At 44.6% G+C, this 21,600-nt stretch overlaps 1 protein-coding gene across 7 annotated transcripts in view; it reads right to left on the bottom strand.

Moving 5' to 3' along the window:
• Positions 1-21,600, bottom strand: part of ATXN7L1 (ataxin 7 like 1) — a 287,096-nt gene that overhangs the window by 144,155 nt on the left and 121,341 nt on the right. Inside the window, exon 4 of one of the 7 annotated variants that reach the window (XM_003407200.4) lies at positions 10,036-11,275. The exons of the other annotated variants lie outside the window; for them this stretch is intronic. Within the exon in view, the coding sequence (XP_003407248.1) occupies positions 11,193-11,275 (83 nt within the window). The 3' untranslated portion in view covers positions 10,036-11,192. Of the gene's footprint in view, positions 1-10,035; positions 11,276-21,600 lie in introns of those variants that run through there. 7 annotated transcript variants of the gene reach the window in all.

Here is a 21,600-nt window from a genome sequence, read left to right as displayed (position 1 = left end):
TTTTTAAGATTCTTCCCTAGGAATTTGCATTATTGAGATTGTCTCCCATGCACCACCAGACTTGGAAACCACTGATCCACTAACGGTTTTCCAACTGAGTCCCTCAGGGGTACAGACAGGGAGCTGTCAGACCTGCCTACCAGAGCCACTTTTATCTTTTTCTATACAAAGCATCCACCTGTGGTTAAAAACAACCACACAACAATCCACAATTTTGAAAACCACCTGTTATCAGTCAGCATTCAATCAGAGAAGCAGAAGCACAAGGATGGATGCCGATATGCTCATGTACATGTACATATACCGGTTAATTACAAGTGTTTGACCTTTCACAATAGTGAGGGCTGGTTCAGCAGCCTCTACAAGGCTGTTGTGGCTGATGCTGGGGTTTGAAGTTCACAAGGAGGCAGCTGGGAAGGAAGATGGATGTAAAGCAGGGGAGAGGAAGAGAAAGAACTAGCTGGAACCCACAAGCCTTAACTGAAACCCCCTGAGGATCAAATGAAACCTGTGTCCATTCTTGTTGACTTTGACCTTGATGGGATGGATATTCAGCAGAACCCAGGGCTCTTCATCATGGAACTAAACACATACACCTAACCCAGGAGTCCCAGCAGCTGAAGAAGGATCCAAGGGAAAGAGGAGCAGTTGCAGGCCCACTCACTGCCTCTCACCAATGAGGGGAACCAGCAGATAAGCAACATATGTGAGCTATAATATGGCTGCTGCCTCCCATTACCCTCCAAATTTCGCTTACCCCACCCGCTGGAAACATACAGGACAGAGAATTCTGGGATATGTAGCTCAGCCTAGCCAAGCTGATGCATTACAAAGCCACCACACTACTCACTTAGACCACTGGTTCTCAAACTTGGCTGCACACGGAGTCACACAGGGGCAGATTAACCAGTAAGCAAGGTAGTCACGCATTTATACTAAGCAAGGTATGCACAGGTGAAATTGTGCACTACAGATTAGTAAGTAGGCACAAGTAAGTCCAAGCACCTTGCTTATTGGGTAATCAGTCCCTGGGTCACGTGTGAAGTTTTAAGAAAACAGATACCAGGCCCCACCTGGAGGCTGTCAACTGACAAACCAATGTGCACCTCAGGACTATACCCAACTCAAAAATTGTATCAAGAAGATACAATTCTATTTTCCTTCTGCCCCAAGAGGAGCATAAAGGGTCTAGTTATTTTTTCAAGCTCCTAAAACATTGTTTTATTCATTCTGCCTTCATCTGTCTGTCCTCTCTTAGCTAAGCTAGCCACGGCCCTCCCACTGTCCTCAGCACAGTGGCTGTGCCCTGACCAAAGCCATTCCTGGTTGTTCTCCTGGTGCTAAGTGGATTAGGGGCACAGTCGGGAGACTCTGAAATCATCCTAATGCCATCAACTCATAGTAAACAGAAGACTTGGAAGTCTTCACAATTAAGCTTCTAAATAAAGCATCTCTTCCTCCTAGGCATAGACTAATTAAATGATTATAACACAGCAAAGTGGTCAGTGAACACTCCACTGTAACACAAGCAACAGTGTTGGCAGGAACCAGTGCTACAGACACACAGGGGGCTGAGTTGTCTCTGCTGTCTCAAGGACAGCCTAAAAAAGCAGCTTAAGAGCGGCCCCTGTAGGAAAAGCAGTAAGAAAAGAGGTGGGGGCTGGGAGGAGCGCTGGTTCAAGTTCCAGCACCGCCACTAACTAGCCGAGAGGCCTTGGACAAGTCATGGGACTTCCCAGGCCTCAGTATTGGCCCTATATTCTGCACAGGGTCACTGAGAGCATCAGAAGAGAACAGGTGAGACAGTTTAACAGCGTGGACATTTCTGTGCACACGGTCATATCATTAACTCTTACAGACAACAGTCTGTAAGGCAATGGCTACCTAGACAATAGGTCGTTTGGGCCCTTTGTTTTCTTTTTCCCATCTATGATACGGCTATTTCTAACGAGGTCTACTGAAGTGTGAGACTGACATAATTCATTAAAAAAAGGCTGCAGGGATTAACCTTGGGTTTCCATTGCTTATGCTCTCCCCCTCCTCCCCATTAGAGCAGATGGTTGAAGGCTGGCTGAGTCACCCCGTTCCATATAAGTTTACTTACAAACCACTCTTCTAAGAAAACAACAGGACCAAGGCAATCTTTTGTAGCTTTTCTGTGAGATAAAACTGAGGAAGGGTCAGGCAGTGCTAGAATATGTTTATTGGACTATTACTGTTTAAGGTAGTTCCCTTGGCCTGAATTAGATTTTAAGCTTTTTGAGGATAAGGGCTGAGTCACGACCTCCTTTTATTTGTCTCCCATCGTGCCTAGGACAGTGCAGTAGAAAAGATCCTGGACGCAGGGATCCATAATTCCAGATTCCAGTTAGATTTCTGCTCCTCAAATGTCATTTTAATCCTTCTCAATTTCCTGAGAGCCTGTTTCCTCCTCTATAAAGTGGGAATTTCACTCCTTACTTCATGGAATTATTGGACAAAACAAATTAGACAATGTGTTGAACTGAGTTGAATTGTGACTCCCCAAAATATATGTTGAACTCCTGGCCTTTCTACCTGTAGACGTGACCCTGTTTGGAAACAGGGGTATTCTATAGTGATATTAATAAGGTCATTACCAGTATAGGGTAGATTCTAAACCTAATCACTTCTGAGTTATTAAAGACCAGAACAGACAGACACACCCCTGGGGGAGACAGATGTCATGTGAGGATCTCCTAAACAAGCCAAGGAATATCTACGAATGCCCAGAGCTACCTACAAGGAGGGAATCGACAGGCCGAGATCCTGATTAGGACTTTCAGTGTCTAGAACTGTGAGAAAATAAATTTCTGTTCTTGAAAGCCACCCACTTATGGTATGTGTTACAGAAGCATTAGGTAGCTAAGATAGTGTGGGAAAATACTTCTATGACCCAAAGAGTGCTGTGCAAGTGGGAAAAATGTGCTAAGAACAATTACTTCTCAAGAACAACACACTAGCTGATTTTCTTGCTGAGGAGAGGGAGGTGCAGAGCAGAAATGGTCAATACACGGCTGAAAATGAGGAGCTGCTCAGGGGTGGAGGTGAAGGTGAGCTGATGCCCCCAGGAGCCTGCAGAGGGATGGCAGGGGCTTTCCCACAGCCAATCTTGGGAAGTCTCTGTGCTCTTTCTCCTGCAGCAAGCTGTTAGCTTGGTCCCTTGTTTATTCATTCATTTACTCACCAAGTATTTTCGAACACCTACTATGTGCCAGCTTTCACATGCATATGAGGTGACTGAAAACACCATGGGCTGGGTCAGGTGCACCTTAGTCTTTAATCGCCTCACATGCATGTGAAGGCTGGACAATGAATAAGGAAGACCGAAGAAGAATTGATGCCTTTGAATTGTGGTGCTGGCAAAGAATATTGAATATACCATGCACTGTCAAAAGAATGAACAAATCTGTCTTGGAAGAAGTACAACCAGAATGCTCCTATGATACAAGGATGGCGAGACTGAGTCTCACATACTTTGGAGATGTTATCAGGAGGGATCAGTCCCTGGAGAAGGACATTATACTTGGTAAAGTAGAGGGTCAGCAAAAAAGGGGAAGACCCTCAATGAGATGGATTAACACAGTGGCTCCAACAATGGGCTCAAGCACAATGACGACTGTGAGGATGGCACAGGATCGGGCAGTGTTGCGTCCTCTTATACACAGGATCACCATGAGTCGGAACCAACTTGATGGCACCTAACTACAACAACACTGTGTGCCAGGGCTTAAGAATTGAATGGTGAGCAAAAGTAGATCAGGCCCCTACCCGCATGCAGCTGAATCTCACATTCACTCCCAAACGTGTTGTTGTTGTAGGTATTGTTGAATAGATTTTTGACTCAGCGACCCCATACGATAGAATAGAACTGCCTCATAGGGCTTCCTAGGCTATGATCTTTACGGAAGCAGATCGCCAGGCCTTTCTCCCATGAAATCACTGAGTGAGTTTGTACTGCCAAGTTTTCATTTGGTAGCCAAGCACTTAATTGTTGGGCCGCTAGGGCTTCTTAAAACAGGTTTGGATTCAGGTATACAGATGGTGTGAACTGGATAACTAGCTTCAAGCAGCCTCAAAGAGAGATGAAAATGTTGGGTTTTAGTGGAATTCTAGATCAAAGCTGAAAAATACAAACAAGTTGAGGCCAGGTCTGATTAGAAGAAAAGGTAATCTCCAACCAACCCCCTTTTAGGTCTTCCCTTCCTGTGCCCCCCCTTGGTTTTCCCGAGCCCTACTCTCTTGGCTTTACCCACTACTGAAACTAACTCTCACCTAGCTTATTCATAAGGTGATAAATACTCCAGGGGAACTGCATTTAATAGGGAGGAAAGCCCTAAGAATAAAGGAATGATGCCCCAGCTTGGGGGGTGGGGTGGTATTTTAGAGGCTATCCTAAGGTCACAGAAACCCTGGTGGCATAGTGGTTAAGTGCTATGGCTGCTAACCAAAGGGTCAGCAGTTCATATCCACCAGGTGCTCCTTAGAAACTCTATGGGACAGTTCTACCCTGTCCTATAGGGTTGCTATGAGTCAGGAACGACTCGATGGCAACGGGTACGGTACCCAAGGTCATAGCCCTAAAGCAGCTTCAGGCTGGCTCTTGCAGGGGCAACTGAAGTAAAAGAAGTGGTGGCTGATGGCCTGGATAAATTTCCGTAAGCAAACTTTTGTGCTTTTTAAAGATTGCCAAAGATAAGGGAGGAGCAAGGACAGGGAGCACTATGGCTATTGTCAGGGTACTAACTTTCGTTTAGGGGAGGTGGGTTCGAAGGTGTTAATTTCATTACTAAAAGTAACTAAATAATCAACCATATAAGCGAAAGTAGGGGAAAAACAAAGATCAGGAGTGTCTTCAGTGGCTTATTGTTGTTGTTCTAAGTTGCTGTTGTGAGTTGCTGTTAAGTCAATTCCAACTCATGGCGACCTCTTGTGTTTCAGAAGGTAGAACCCAGAAAAGTCCTATTAACAGGCCCTCTTGTCAAAGTTCTTGGCAGCTTCTCTCATTTCTGATCACGCTACCAGAAAACCCCTCTGGTGAATTCCATCTGGATTTACGATTTCCCTCTTAGTGAGAAAAGTGAGTCATATTTGATTATAAGACCCTCCCCAAAAGCCAAATTCCTCAGAGACTGTAAGTAACTTAAACCCCAAATGAACTCTTAAAAAAACAAAACAAAAACAACTTTTTATTGTAAAATAAGGCATAGACACTGAAATCCACATACATGTATTACGTTGGAAATTTTTGTAAGGCAAACAACTTTGTAACCACCATTCAACTCAAGGAACAGAGCTTTGCTGGCCCCCCCCCTTCCCAGAAGCTCACCATGTACTGGCCCATTCATGGCCCCCTTCCTCCGAAAGTAACCAGTCTCCTGACTTTACAGTGTGTATCCTCAGACAGGTATGTATCTTTAGACACTGTTGTTTAATCTTGTCCATTTTTTAAAATATGATCTTAAAAAAATTTTTTTTATTGTGGTAAAATATATATAACATAAAATGTCATTTTAATCATTTTTAAGTGTACAATTCAGTGACATTAATCACGCAATGTTATACAACCATCACCACTATCTATTCCCACAGCTTTTTCATCTACCCAGACAGAAACTCAATAACTTCCCTTGCCCCTTTTATACAGTGAAACATGTGAAAGCCGGAACTCAAGCAGGACTGCTTTGTTTTTCTGAGTCTCCCAAGTTTTCCGCCTTAGAGTGCAGCCTTACCACTTTTCTATCACTATTAGTGGAAAATACTTGAGTTTTCTTTCTCTGATAGGTTTCCGCCTTACAGAGTTTCTGGCTTTCACAGGTTTTACTGGAATGTTTTTCAAGCTTCTTTTAAGTGACAGCTTCTCCTTCCATCCATTTCTTTTCCTTATAATTTATCCATTGAAGACTCATTTAACTTGCAGTTTTCCAGTCTGGATTGAGCTCTTGGTAAGTGCCAACACGTCCCATTGGACTAATTTCTGATGCAAATAATCACCTATTTGAAAAACCTGTATGCATGCAAGCCATGCTCTTAAAGGCAGGGCACGCCCACCATAATCACTTTCTCATGAGCGTTTGGGCAAGGGGAGTTCTCACAGTAGAGGCAATGAGGCAGGGAAAACACTTGCTGATCTGGCTATCGCATCCACACAGTGGACAAAATGATGTTCTCTGTGGAACTAATGATTTATGAAAAATACACGTATATATTTTGCAATTGGAAGTGACTGGGGAGTACGTCTCTTTATGTCTTCCATATAGTTTGCTTTAGTAGGAAACACATTTGGAATGAGGTTTGGCATCACGTTATGCTCCGGGGTCCAGGGTTGTATACGATTAGGTTTATCAGAGATGACTGCATAATAGGAGTCTGGATATAGCAAAAACCTAAGGAACCTAAACCACTAACCAGACTCACCAAATGCAATAAATATAAATTAAAGATGAAAGGGAGATTAGATCTGGCCATTTACTTATGGTTTGGAGCGAGAAAAGCAAGCTTTAAATTTGTTTTCCTTTCTCTAATCTCAGCGGGCAGATCCAAGGACATAATTATCAGAAATTTTCAAAAGGCTTTATCAAATATTGACTTAATAAAGATCCCATCCACTTAACGGTGACCTCCAGACATGCCCACTAAGTCCAGGACCCTAAATTATATTCTGCAAGGCTATCAAATCCACACAATGGACAAAATGAAGGAGTGTCATACTAGGAGATGGAAGTTTTCTTAACACTTAAATTACGTGTGGGGCTCATTCTGATTTACAGAGGGGAAAAAGCTACCAAACAGATACGAAAGAAGGACTTAAAAGTCAAGGAACTCTTCAAATCCAGTAGGCTGCTGACACTATCTTCAAAGCTTTATTACAGCATTAGTTTGTGCAGCCATGCAAAAAGGGCCTAAAAGACATCAGAGGGGAATAACAGAAATTAGGCAGAGGCCTGAAAGTAATCGCATTCTGGTTCCCTATCCTTTCTTTCCTTGGCTCTCCCAGGGATTTTTTTTTGTGAGGGCTATTGGGCTTGTGTGTTCTCCTCCCTGTTCACACAGGAGAGGAGGGGATGCGTGGGGTAGGGCTTGGGGAAGAAGGACTAAATGCAAATTTGACTGGCAGCCAGCTTTTTTTCCAGGGCTTAGGAGTTTGTAAAATATGTTTGCAAGATTGGGTTCCTGATATTATCAAGGAGATGGCAAGTGATTTCCAATCCTGGTTCTACAATACTCGAGAGTATTTCCAATTATTACAGTGTGTGTATTTAAAGTTCTTAAAACCAAATTAATTTGAATTCACTTTCATTGAAAAAGCAAATATAATTCAAAAGCTTTTTTCTTACTTAGAGTCCTTTTCTACCTTACTGAAAGATGTGATACTCTTTCTTGGAATTTCTTGCTCCCTGGACTCTGTGATATTGTAATTCTGATGTTTAAAGTCTAACCATTTGACTTCCAGGAGGGCTCATGGTCCACTTCTAGGATTACTAGGAGTACCACAGAATTCTGCCCAAGTCCAAACCCTTCATGGGCTCTCTTCTCATGATTTCAAATCCTAACCTCTCAGAACTGAAGTTTAATGAAATCCCTGGAGGGCAGGCTGGGCTGGGTCCCAGCAGGGTGTTTGAAGAGAAGACAAGCACTTAAGCAGGGGTTACATCTATCATGGCTTCTCCGCTTCTAGTTATACGGGTGTCATGCTGGGCGGGGCTCCACTGAGCTACTTTACAGGCATTATGGTGCTTAATCCTCACACCACCTTTCTGAGAAAGTATGACTATACTCATCTTTTATACATGAGAGAAATTAAGTTTGGTGAGGTCAGGAGCTTGAGGCTAAAAGATGAGAACCTAGCTCCAAGCCCAGCTCTCAACCTTCACATTCTTCTGTATAAAGCAGATTTGTCTTCATGTTTTGGGATATTGGAAGCACTCAAGAGCTTTGGGGTTTGCTCCTTTTGTGAACCAGTGGGAGGACAGATAAGTTGATCCAAGTTCCAGGTCTGCTGCCCCCTCCTGTGCAACCTGGGAGAGGGCTCTGCCCTGCTTCTGCCAGGCCTCCCCACTGAGCTCGGCTTCCCCGTGAGGTCCATTACAGACAGCATGTGGATGTCCCTACATTTCCCAGGCTCGAATTTCAGGGACTCTTTTAGGGACTGCTCCATTTGTAGATGGACAAGGGTCTCAGTATTCCATCTGGACAACCTATGCACACTGAAAATCACTCTACTGATTAAGACTCAACATTTGAACACAGGACTATCAAAGATTAAGTCCTTGATCTGAAGGATGTGGGGAAAAGGACAGAGACAGGCACAATTTTGCCTTGAGGTCAGCAACCTTCTCCTGAGCCATCCCTGCTGAGAGGAGGCTCATGGGGCGGGGGGAGGGGGGCCTTCGGCCCTCTCTTTGAACCACTTTAAAGTCTTCTTTAATACCACTTCCTTTCCCCATAAACCCATATTCCACGCCAACAACTACTAGATAGAAGTAAAATATTTGATAGCCTATTTTTCTAGTCTGTTCTTTTTTCTACTGATTACTTAAATTTATCAGCCAGTTTTGGAGCACTGGGGTGAAGACGGATTTTCAAATAGCCATGGGGTTTCATTTCTCCACTATGACTTTGATTCAAGTGAGATGATAAACGTGGGAGTTGGGTCCATCCTGGACCACTCATTCCCAAGGCCCAGACACAAATGCAGACTGGCTGGATTGGGATCTAGCAGGAAGGTGAGACCAGAGCCTCTGCTGGAGTACTTCAAAAAGACTATCAAAGTATAGTCAAAAGGACTAATAGCCAGAAGGTGTGTGTGTGTGTATATGTATGCATGGATGTGTGTATATGTATGCATATGTGTGTGTCTCCGTGTGTGCATGCATGTGTGTTGGAGTGACTTACCCTGGGTAAATGGTGGTGGTGGTGGTGGTGGGAAGTGGGGTGTGACCAAGAAGACAGAAAAACACACACAGTAATGTGCCACAGCCCTCCACAGGATCTCATACCACAAGTCCCAGTCTACACATATGGCTCTACTCCTACAGGAAAACAGGGAGTTAAAAATGAAACTACGCTGGAAACTGAAACCTAATCATCCATGGCAATTTATTAAATATCTAAGGCTTCTAGGCCTTATTAAGTGTTTAGTATATTTTCTTATCCCTCTGACGTTCACTTCTTCACTTGTCAGCACCTGCTGGCAGCAGCTGGAGTAATCGTACCAATTTTACTGTATGTGCAAATCAATTTGATCCCCCCCCAAAGATAAGAATCAGTATAGTGATTAAGTTACAATTAAGGCATGTCATTGAAAGCACAGACAACATGAAAAGGCTGAGAAGAAAATGCCCTGAGGTCTCCTTCTACCCAATGATTTTTTTTTTTTTTTTCCTTCCTCAGTCCTTATTCTTGCCTGGTTTACAGTATCTGACATTATATGGGGAGATCACCAATCCTCCTCCTACTTCTCAAAATCCACTCCTTTTCTGGCTTCTATCCTGCAATCCGTGTGCCATATTCCCGTCCTTTCACTCTTGTTGGCTCTATCACTATTAATCTGTCCATCCATCCATCCATCCATCATCCATCCATCCATCAACATCCATCCATCCATCATCCATCCATCCACCCATCATCCATCCATCCATCCATCCATCCATCCATCCATCCATCCATCCATCCATCCATCCATCCATCATTCATCCATCATCCATCCATCCATCCATCATCCATCCATCCATCCATCCATCCATCCATCCAGCCATCCAGCCAGCCAGCCAGCCAGCCAGCCAGCCAACACTCATCCATCCAGCCAACACCCATCCATCCAGCACCCACCCATCCATCCAACACCCACCCATCCATCCATCCAACACCCATCCATCCATCCAACACCCACCCATCCATCCATCCATCCATCCATCCATCCATCCATCCATCCATCCATCCATCCATCCATCCAACCATCCATCTGATGTTTAATGGCCCCAATGTAACAAGCACTAGAAAAAATGACAAGGTATATTTTAAGTCTGGCTTTACAGTTTACAAAATGCTTTTACATATATTATTTCATTAAGTCTTCCTACAATCATGTAAGGTGGGTGTTAGTATCCCCATTTTATAGATGAGGAAACAGGCTCAGAGAGGATTTGTGATTTGTTCAAAGCAGCACAGCCAGCAGGTGGCAGTGTGGACATGAATTCAGGTCTTCGTCCCATTCAGAGCTCATTTGTGTAGGGCATTCTTCTATAGGGAAGAGTACAATCAAGCATAATTTCTCAACTAGTCTCTCTGTTCCTAATCAAATGTCATGATCCAGTCAACATATACTTATTGAGACTGTGTGTGGCTCTAGGGGATGCAAAGACTGGGTCCCTGCCCTCACTGAGATTATGGCCTAGCGTGTATGTGTGGGGGGGTGGGAGAGGACAAACATTAATCCTATGTTCATACAAGAAATGTACATTTGTTTTCAATGTATGAGGGAGAGCTGACCTAGTTATGAAAATTAGGGAAGTCCTCCAGGAGGAAGTAATTATTAGCTTGTGTTCTGAAGGGTAAGTCAGAGTTAGCTTTGGGAAGAGGGGATAGAAGAAAATTATACACAGAGAGACATGCATGTGCAAGGGCCCTGTGGCAGGAAGACTCAATGTGCTGCAAATCTGAAGGCCAATGTGACTGGCATATACAGAATGAGAGGGAGCCTGATGTGGGATACAGTCCAATTGGCAGGCAGGGGTCAGACCATGCAAAATTTTGTAGCCATGAAAATGATTTTAACTCTGGCTTAAGAGCAATGGGAAGCCATGAGTCAGAGAATGACATGATTAACTTTGATTCTGATTTTGACTTCTGTATGTACTTTTTTTTTATGTACAATGGATTACAGAGGAACAAGAGTAGAAGCAGGAAAAATAGCTGGAAGGCTTTTGCAGTTGTCCAGGTGGGAAGGGATGGTAGCTTGGACCAGGGTGGTGGTGGAAATGGAGAGAACCCCACAGGTGCCCATTTTCTCACTAAGCCCTATCACCACAGTGTGCTCACGCATTTGCAGTACACGGAAGCTTGTCCACACTTCAGGGCTGTGCTGGAGTCTCCCCTTCCAGGAAGCCTTCTCAGACAATGTCAGTCCTCCGAGACCTTCCAGAAGTTGTGTGTCTCTTCCGCATTGCCCATTCTCACACCTGATGCTTGTCTATGGCTTGGCTGTTCTCTGGTCCACTCCTGGAGATGCCTTCATTTCTCTTGTCTTCCTTTCTCCCTTTGGAAAGTAAATGCTTTGTTGGCATTTGCTGAATGGTATCAACAGGGCGCCTTTGGAATTACATTTGTAAATTATTACTCATGCCAATTGCCTTTTTCCCCCCATCTAAATTTAACACTGGTTGCTTAAATCTATTTTCATGATCTTGTTCTATCAACACATATGTCCCAATTTTTCCATTATTTCCTCTAGACTCTTTCCCATATTTCTCCTAGTAGAAAGCAGATTCAGGGGGAATGGAGTTGGGGCAGGGTAGGGGCAGGAGTGTAATTAAACAGGGGCTGTCTGACCAGAATTCCTATACCTTTTAATGGGGTATTTGATTAATCCTTTCCACAGGCACCATTATTCATGCCTTGATGGAATCCCATTTTATAGCTCTTAATACATGGACCCAATTTATCCACATCACATTGTATTCTAATACTTGTCATCCCAGTTATTAGCTATCTCCTTCTCAGTGTAAAATCATCAGCAAGTTTGATTAGCTCATTCTCCGGAGACGATAGGGGAGATAAGAACAGACACAGTACAATATGACTACCAGTGGCTCTGCATCCTCAAAAGAAGACTGCTAAGCAGTACTGGAATTCATTTATGGAGTCAGGGTAGCCAAAATAAATATCTGCCCCTGTGGGAAGGTCTCTTGTGGTGGGACCCAGGAGCCTCGGCCTTATAGGGCTGACTCTATTGTTTTCTTAGTAGGACTGAGCCATCATCAAAGTGGGATCGCTTTAATAAAAACTACTGGGGCTTCTCTTCTTCCTGCTTCCTAATCCTCTCCTCCCTGCCCCTCCATTCCCTTCCTGAGAGGCACAGCCCTGAAGCAGTCTTTATTCCAGGACATCATTTTTGCCTTAAATCCCTGCTTCTTTCTCTGTGAGGGAGCTGGTGGGCCAGACAATCTACAACAAAACCCATAGGGCTGTTTATCACTCTTTCTCCAGCCTAGAGTTGGCTCTAAGCAGCCAGCCCTTTCTTCTTCTTCTCCCTGGAGCTAAACCTGAGCCTTGTGACCCATGGGCAGCTTCAGTCCTTTCTAAGCAAGGTCACCCCCTAGCCTGAAAGAGAGAAGGGACTTGAATGACTCCTAAAGGACCATGGCTCAAAGGCCATGAGGAATTTCCAATGCCCCTTCCTTTATCAACCTCTCTTTAGTTCAGTCAGGAAAACCACCACAGGCCCAATGGTTTAGAGCCCCCTCTGGAGTCCCTTTAAAAGCTGCCTTCATTTTTCACCAAAATTACTTTTGTGATTTTTTTTTTTGAAGAAAGCAAGCAAGAAGGAGGAGAAGAGGCACACTCTTTGTGGTGATCTCCTCCCTTCGAGAGGTGGAGCCTATCCTTTTTTCCTCCAGGGAGGGCTGGACTTGGTGAATCATTTATAACAAATGGAATGAAGTGGAAGTGACAGTGTGCCACCTCAGAGACTAGGTCATAAAAGGCACTTTGACTTCTACCTCTCTCTCTCTTTCTCTCTCAAATTGCTTTGTCTGAGGAAGGGTAACTGGTATGTCATGAATAGCCTCATGGAGATGCTTGAGGCCCTGGGAGTGAGAACTAAGGCCTCCTGACAACAACGATGTGAGGGAGCCATCTTGGAAGTGGATCCTCCAGTCCCATTCAAGCCTTCAGATGACTGAAGCCATGGTCAACAGCTTGACTGCAACCTTTTGAGAGACTCTGAGCCAGAACCACCCAGCTAAGCAGCTCCTGGATTCCTGACCCACAAACACTGTGTAAGACAATAAATAATAATCATTGTTTTAAACTACTGAACATCGGGGTAATTTATTATGCCACAGTAGGCAAAGGCCTTGGTCCCCTCCTTTCTCCAGTTCCCTTCTCAGGTTGCATCTTGGTCTCTGCTCTCTGCTCAGGGAGTCTGGTATCCCTGTGGTTCCCTCTACTCATCCCTGGCCTCTACTGTGTGTCCTCAGTCTTGAGACTCTTCCCTAAGAAGAAGGGGAAGATGAGAGAGGGGCTCCCAGAGGCCTGGGTTTGGAATTCTGGCTCCTGTCTGCCATTCAGAGTGACATCTGGAATTAGGCAAATGACTTTTCACAGAGAGCAGCCTCTCAGGCCATAACTGCCTCTTGTTTCTGAAGCCTGGGGCCTAATGACTTTAGTCAGGCTGACAGCCAGCATGAGAAGACTTTGCAAACAACGTGTTCCCTTTTGTACCATCCGCTCATCTCCTGTACCCTTTCTGCTCGTCTGAAGCTTCTGGAAAAGGTCATGTCTCATTTCAACTCTGCAGTTAAGTGCATCTGACATGAGGTGTGGGGTAGAGATGCAATTTGGCTTAAAAATTGCAAGGTGTGCCACTCTACTCCGCCCTACTGGCTGTGTCCTGCCAGCACAGACTCCAATCATCGAGGAGGTGGCCATCCGATTCTCTCACTTCACTCATGCTTATGCAAAAAGCAAGATGTAGCTTCTCATTAAAAAAAAAAAAATCCAGGTTGCTCATTCATCTGGTGAAATCCTAGTAACTTTTACAAAATCTCTTAGTTCTAGGGGGCAAGGTGAGACAGGTATAGATGTTAATCTCTCCTGGGAAGCTTAGCAAAGGTAAAGGAGCAGTGGACCTAACAAGCAGAGCGGACCCTAAAGCAGAGGTTCTCAGTGTGGTCCCAGGACCAGCTGCATCAGCCTCACCTGCGGACTTGCTAGAAATGAAAATTCTCATGTCTCACCCTGAACCCACTGAATCAGGAGCTCTGGGGGTGTGGCCCAGCAGCCTGTGTTTCAACAAGCTCTTGGATGATTCTGATGTACTGCTAAAGGTTGAGAATCACTGACTTAAAGGCTTACAGATTTAAATCATTCATTAAAGACACTGATTGAGTACCTACTGCGTGTCAGACACTGTGAGCTCTGGGGCAGTGAAGAGGAATTACAAGGAATTCCTTCCTCAAGGAGTTCACAGCCCCCTTTTCCCTCACTTGATCATAAAGCTCGAAAAGAGCATAGGGATTTGAAGATGCCGATCCAAGTAAAGGAAACCATTCTTTACATGAAAATCTCGTCAACAGACAGGAGGCACACCAAAATTGCTTTTTCACAGGAATGATCAGACTCTCAAAATAGTAACCTTTCTGAAGTAAGTCAACGTGTGGGTTTAATATATCATGTACAGCTGGCTCAGCCTTTTAAGCAAGCAAGCAAGCAAAAAAAAAAAAAAAGTGATTTCACTGTGAATGAAAAGCTGAATTACTTCAAAGGCTCATTTAGGTATTGTCTGTCTTTTAATGAACAAATTATTCTGTTGTTTCATCATCTTCCATGAAGTAGTAGTTTCCCCCTCTTTTTCTATAAGCCTAAATAAGTCATAACAGCTAAGATTCTGTGTTTCCTATGGCTGGGCTCTATGGGAACTCTGCATTCGTTTACTCATTTGAGCCTCCCCAACCTCATGAAGTAGGTGAAGGAAACATACACAGTCTGTACATGAAGAACAGAGGCTGGAAGAGACTAACGACCTGCCCACAGCCCCACATCTTGGAAAATGTAGAGCAGGAACTGGAACCCAGCCCATCTCATAACCCCTATGCAAACAATCCTCTTGTGCTGTACTCTCAGACCCATTGGGTCATTTTGCTGCTCAATGAAGATAAAACCTGGGCTTCGAACTGGTTCATTCCGGTTTGAGTCCCTGCTGAGAAATTTAATTTCCACCCCCAGATATACTGAATTAGAATCTATGTTTTAACAAGATCCCCAGGTGATTCTTATGTATAATAGATTTTTAGAACCACTGCTCTACTAGTGGTTCTTGGAATCGGTCCCTAATCAGAATTAGTCCCTAACGAGCAGCATTAGTATCGCCTGGGAATTTGTTAGAAAGGCAAATTCTCAGCAGGGGTTTGAAGTCCTGATTGAACCATTGATTAATTGGGAAGACATAAAAGAAAATATCTTCCTCCTCTACAAGAATTCTAGTGTGAAACCACTGGCCAAAGCTAGGATTGGGGGATTTAAAAAATTTAAAGTTCATGCTACATTTCTTCTTCAAAACCATAGATAATTAGGAGGTGGTAATCAACTTCTTGGAGCCCCTGGGTGGCACAAATGGTTAACACACTTGGCTGCTAACTGAAAGGTTGGTGGTTCAAATCCTCCCAGAGAAACCTTGGAATAAAGACCTGGCACTCTACTTCTGAAAAACAGCCATTGAAAACCCTATGGAGCACAGTTCTACTCTGACACACGTAGAATTGCCGTAAGTCGGAATTGACTCTACAGCAACTAGTAACTGGTATCAACTTATGGTCACCAGCATTTGTGGCCTGCATTAGAATCTGGTCGCTTCCAAGCAGATCCTGCTTTGAGACAATGGCTCCTTTCTCTCAGGATGCCTCAATGATGACAGTGTGGCCACTTGCTCACTGACTCATGGTAACATTATCAGGGCAGATGATTTTCCTGCGGTTGGTGACAAATTTGAGTTGATCCAGCCATGCCTGGGCCCTGGTGACTGCGGCTGCCCAGTTAATCCGGCACCTGTAGGGTGAAGGATGTTACCTACAGTCACAGAAGAAATCAAAGCTGTCTGGCCAGACCACTGACTCACTCAGCCCCTTGGCATGGGCATGAGGCCTGCTCTGGCCAGTTGAGTTCATCCACCACACAGGCCTATCTCATTTATGAGGGTGTCACAGATCACCCCCATTTCAGTCATTAGATCAGGAGGCCTCTTCCTACTGTATCCTTGGGAATAACCTGGTGCTTTTAGTTAAATGCATGTGAAAGCTGGACAATGAATAAGGAAGACCGAAGAAGAATTGACGCCTTCGAACTGCGGTGTTGGCGAAGAATACTGAATATACCACGGACTGCCGAAAGAATGAACAAATCTGTCTTGGAAGAAGTACAACCAGAATGCTCCTTGGAAGTAAGGATGGCAAGACTATATCTCACATACTTTGGACATGTTATCAGGAGAGATCTGTCCCTGGAGAAGGACATCATGCTTGGTAAAGCAGAAGGCCAGTGAAAAAGACTAAGACCCTCAACAAGATGGATTGACACAGTGGCTGCAACAATGGGCTCAAGCACGGCAACGATTGTGAGGATGGCGCAGGACTGGGCAGTGTTTCCTTCTGTTGTAAACAGAGTCGCTATAAGTTGGAACTGACTTGATGGCACCTAACAACAACAACAATCAAGAAATCTAAAGCCCACGAGTGTGTATAAAAGCCACGCGGGTATTTTTCCAGCCATGTGCAGAGCATGTAACTTAAGGCTCTGTAATTGAGGCGCTTTAGAACAAAAAGTCCAACCCCTATCTATTTTTAGCTCAGGATGTTTGCTGGCTTTTGCTGAGACACTGGTTTGATTAGTAGCATTCCATGGAACTCCAGACGTGAGATACCGAGCTCACAAATGTATGACTCATTTCAGGATTCTGAAATGAGGAGCACCTCTCAATGGCATATTGGAGGCTGCGAGTTTCTGAGGAAGTACTGCATGCATATAAATGAGACATTGGAAAAAAAAAAACCGCTTATGGTTAACAGTCTTGAAGCCTGGGACTACCCCACCATGCTCTCCACCCTCACAGCATGATGGCTCCACAGGAAAGCACTGGGATTAGGAGATTCTGGGTTTGGACACCTATATGCTGCCTCATTTATTTACCAGTGACAGGAATGTGCTAGAAGACAATCAAAAGATGATAAATTGCTTTTGGTTTTAAAGGTGCTGTTCAGGCTGGGTGTATACCCAAGGGGAACCAGGTTTCAAGCCAGGAGCCATCACTTCACCCTGTTAGGAGGGCACATTTTGGCAAACATCAACCAGCAGAAGACTGCTGTCTCCTTTCACCAGTAGATTTAGACACTTGCTCGGCAAGCCTGAAGCGTAGTCGTCCGGCAGGTTTGCGTGGCAGACAGCAGACTGCCCACATACTGCAGGAGGCAGGGCAGGGAGACCTTAGGCAAGACTTGCAGCTGAGAGGGATTTTTCCCATGTTGAGGCAGATAGATAAGAGGGGAATAATTTCGCAGAATTCCAGAGCAGAGATAAACTCTCAGTAAGTGACTCGAAGAAAGACGGATTCGTGTGAGATAAGCAGACAAACATTTCTAGGAAACTGACAATGGAGTCTGCTTTTATGGACATAGAACCCCCAAGCTCCAACTTCTCTGGGTGGGGACGAGGGACACTGGGCGTTTCAAGATGACCCATCTGAGCAAAACTTGGCACTCCACCTCTCCTTCCTTGCTCACCAGCCCAGTGGGCCAGCAAGGGCCATTCCAGCTGGAACTCTTCCTCCTCCTCTCTATTCTTGATGCTTCCTCTCTGTATAGGACCATGTGAATCATGGTCTACACACTCAGTACTCTGGAGGTGAACGTTCCTCAATCAACTCATTTCATGGTTTCCTCTCTGCCATGTGCTAGAATTGGCAAATGGAGAGAACTGCCTCACTATGCTTATGTATATATGCCAGGTGTTGCTCTGAGTCTTATGCTCATATTTATGCATTTTATCCTCGACAACCTCTATGAGATAGGTACTATTATCCCATTTTGTAGATGAGGAAGCTGAGGCACATCAGTGAGGGATTTGCTGAGGGTCATACAGCTAGTAAACAGCAGAGCTAAAATCACGCCTAGGCAGCTTGGCTGCAGGGCTTGGCTCTTTCCTAACTGCTCTCTTGTTATGTTAGGCGCCGTCGAGTTGGTTCTGACTCCTAGTAACACTATGCACAACAGAACGAAACACTGCTCCATCCCAAGATACCCTCACAATTGTCATTATGCTTGAGCCTACTGTTGTACCCGCTGTGTCAATCTATCTCATTGAAGGTTCTCCTCTTTTTTGCTGACCCTCTACCAAGCATGATGTCCTTCTCCAGGGACTGGTCCCTCCTGATAACATGTCCAAAGTATATGAGACAAAGTCTCAACCATCCTTGCTTCTAAGGAGCATTCTGGCTATACTTCTTCCAAGACAGATTTGTTCGTTCTTCTGGCAGTCCACGGTATATTCAATATTTTTTGCAAAAGGCATCAATTCTTCTTTGGTCTTACTCATTATCCAGCTTTTGCATACATATGAAAAAAATTTTTTTTTTTTTTTATATGAGACGACTGAAAATACCGTGGCTTGGATCAGGTACACCTTATTCTTCAAAGTGACATCTTTGGTTTTCAATGCTTTGAAGAGGTCTTTTGTAGCAGATGTGCCCGATGCAGTACCTCTTTTGGCTTCTTGACTGCTGCTCCCATGGGTGTTGACTGTGGATCCCCTAACTGTTCTGGGGCCTCTCAAATACAACCCTCTTTCAAACAGAGCAGCTGACCCCCCCATGTAGCTACCGGTTAACTCAGGTTTTCCTTCTTTTCCAGACCTTCCCTACCAAAAAAAAAAAAACAAACAAACAACAACCAAACCAAAAAACAAAAACAAAAAAAACAGTTGCTGTTGAGTCGACTCTGACTCTTGAAGACCCCATGTGTGTCAGAGTAGAACTGTGCTCCAGAGGGTTTTCAATGGCTGATTTTTTGGAAGTAGATCACCAGGTCTTTCTTCCAAGGCACCTCTGGGTGGGCTCAAACCTCCATCCTGTTGGTTAGCTGCCTAGCACGTTAACTGTTTGCACCATCCAGGGTCTCCTCCCCAGGCGCAGCTCTCTGGGATTCAGTGGGTACCTGAGCTGGAGCCAAGGCTGCTGTGTGAAAAGACAGAGGCACAACACAGCCCTATCTCCAATCCCCTATTTGTTTCTAAATTCAGGTCAGACGTCCAAACATTTATTCCTTGCTTGTTTGCTTTGAACATTCTACCAAGTTGCCCCAGACTGCTTCACAGACGGTCTCTCTGTTCTCCTGACTTAGATGAGCACCTGGCCCCTCCCTGCACACCTCCCATCTCTGGCAAAACTCCTGCTGCCAGTGACTGATGTTCCCTGCCCAACTTCATTATACATTACAGCTAAAACTCCTATTTTCCCCGTGGCAGCGAGGCATATTTATGGTACGTGTTACATGCCATGGCGCTTTCAAATCTGTCATTTCTAATAATAACCTTGGAACATAACCACCATGCCCATTCCATAAGTGGGCAAACAGAGGCGTGGTGGGGGGGCGGGGGTCATAGCAAGGTTGCAATGGAGTCCCAAATTGCCACATCTCCAGAGCCACTCATATATGATTCTCTCTTCAGATTGTTTCCTCTCATCCTCCTGTTTAACAAACTTATCTACGGCTTCAAAATGAGAGATGTTATCAGGATCAACGGTATTGTATCTGTGTCTGCACTACAGCTCTCAGAATGCTAACAAGTGACATTAAGCTCTGACGGCAGGAACGTCACTGCTCAGCTTTCTGCCAAAGCCCATTCTCATTAGTAGGTTTACATGCATGAAACCTACACTTGGAGTTTCTGGTCTGCACAATTCTCTCATCACCCGCTGTGACTGATCAGAATGGTAGATGGATTTATTCTCATGCAGAACACAACCATCTTCAGCGTTTACTGAAATGGCCTTCACTTTGATTCTGATGGAATCTCCTGGCCAGCAAATGAAAGGGTAGATCGTAATCTGTAAGCATACTGAGTAATATTCCTTTGGAGTCAAAGTTGTATGACTGTTTTTCAAATTGTTACTACAGCTTAGGTCCAAGGTGAGGGAGACATGAGGGAGCTAGAAGATGGGATCATTGCATACAAGTCTGGAATGAGAAACTGCAAATGTTGGGAGCTTTATAAAGACAAACTTGCCTCCCCTAATGGGTGCCTTATTTTGCTGCTGCTGTGCATTCTTTTTCCAGGGGTGCCTGTTCACAGAAAGTATGCTGGAACAGGAGTCAGAAGTCATGAGTTCTAGTCCCAGCTCTGCCACATCAGTTGAGTGACCCTGGAGAATTTACTGAACTTCTCTGAACCTCCAAATCTGTTAGGCTAACTAACACCCAGTCTACCATACTGAGCTGTAATGAAAATCAAAAGGAGCAAGCCACGAAAGAATGTGTCACCAATGGCAGGATGCAGGAGCCTTGGTGGTGCAATGGTTAAGTACTTGGCTGCTAATGAAAGACTGGTGGTTCAAAGCCAGCAACTCTGTGGGAGAAAGATGTAATGATCCGCTCCTGTAAAGATTACAGCCTAGAAAACCCTATGTGGCAGTTCTACTCTGTCACATGGGGTCACTGTGAGTCGAAAAGGACTCAACGACATATAACAACCACAACAAATGGCAAGATGCTGTAGAAATTTAAGATATTTCTAAAGATACACGATTACCCTCAAAAGGTGATGGTAAAAATACAAGCCTCTCATCTCTGTTCTCAAAGGAGCCATCTTCCAGAGATGGCATCTGCAGAGAAGCAGAAGCAGTATGTGGGAGTGTGAGCAGGAAGGCAGAGTTCACGTCAACCCAAAGCAGGTGACAGGGTGCTATTTAACTTGCTCACTCTCTCTACTCACGTTCACTCTTGAGTCCTTCTTATCCCACAACCTAAGGCAATGCCTGGTACAGAGTAGGGGCTCATAAGTGTTAGGCAAATCAAAGAATGCTAGCCTAAGGATTTTAATTCCTCAGGCATGTAAAATTCATTGACACAAGAGGAACTGTGGTTGAGGGGGAATTACTAGAGGCCTGAGAGTGTAGGTGGCACAAATGTTTGGTGCTCAGTTGCTAATCTAAAGGTTGGCAGTTCAAACGCACCCAGCAGTGCCACGGGGGAAGGAACTGGTGATCTGTTTCCATAAAGACTGTTGTTGGGTACCATCGAGTTGACTTCAATTCATAGCGACCCCATGCGACGGAGTAAAACTGCCCCATAGGGCTTCTTGGCTATAATTTTTACGGAAGCAGACTGCCAGGTCTTTCTCTCGTAGAGCCACTGGATGAGTTTGAATGGCCAACTTTTCAGTTGATAGCCAAGCTGAGCTCTTAATTGTTGTGCCATCAGGACTCCTCCCATAAAGATTACAGCCAAGAAAACCCTATGGAGCAGTTCTACTCTGTAACACACAGGGTTACCACGAGTCAGAATGGACTCCACGGCAACAGGTTTGGTTTGGTTTTGGAGTGCAGGGTGACCAGCTGGCTTGTTTACCTCAGCTTGAGTGGTTTCCCCAGACAAGCTGGTCACTCTACCTAAGCGTCATATCTTAAATATCCATTTTGTCTCCTCCCAGCCAGCACACAGTAAAGTCTCTGAACTAAGGAAGCCTGAAGAGAGGCAAATGTGTCTCTGAGTCCCTAAAAAGTAGATCCCCAGAGATTTTTACCCTGGGCGATGTATTTTTCCTTTTTTGCTCCCATTAGGTTCAATTTCCCTAGCTGGCACCCTCTTCGCACTGCCA

Source organism: Loxodonta africana, chromosome 8 (genome assembly GCF_030014295.1).
Source record: "Loxodonta africana isolate mLoxAfr1 chromosome 8, mLoxAfr1.hap2, whole genome shotgun sequence".
Lineage (NCBI taxonomy): Eukaryota > Metazoa > Chordata > Mammalia > Proboscidea > Elephantidae > Loxodonta > Loxodonta africana.
The sequence above is the reverse complement of the archived record's forward strand: the minus strand, read 5'-3'. Positions and strand labels throughout refer to the sequence as shown.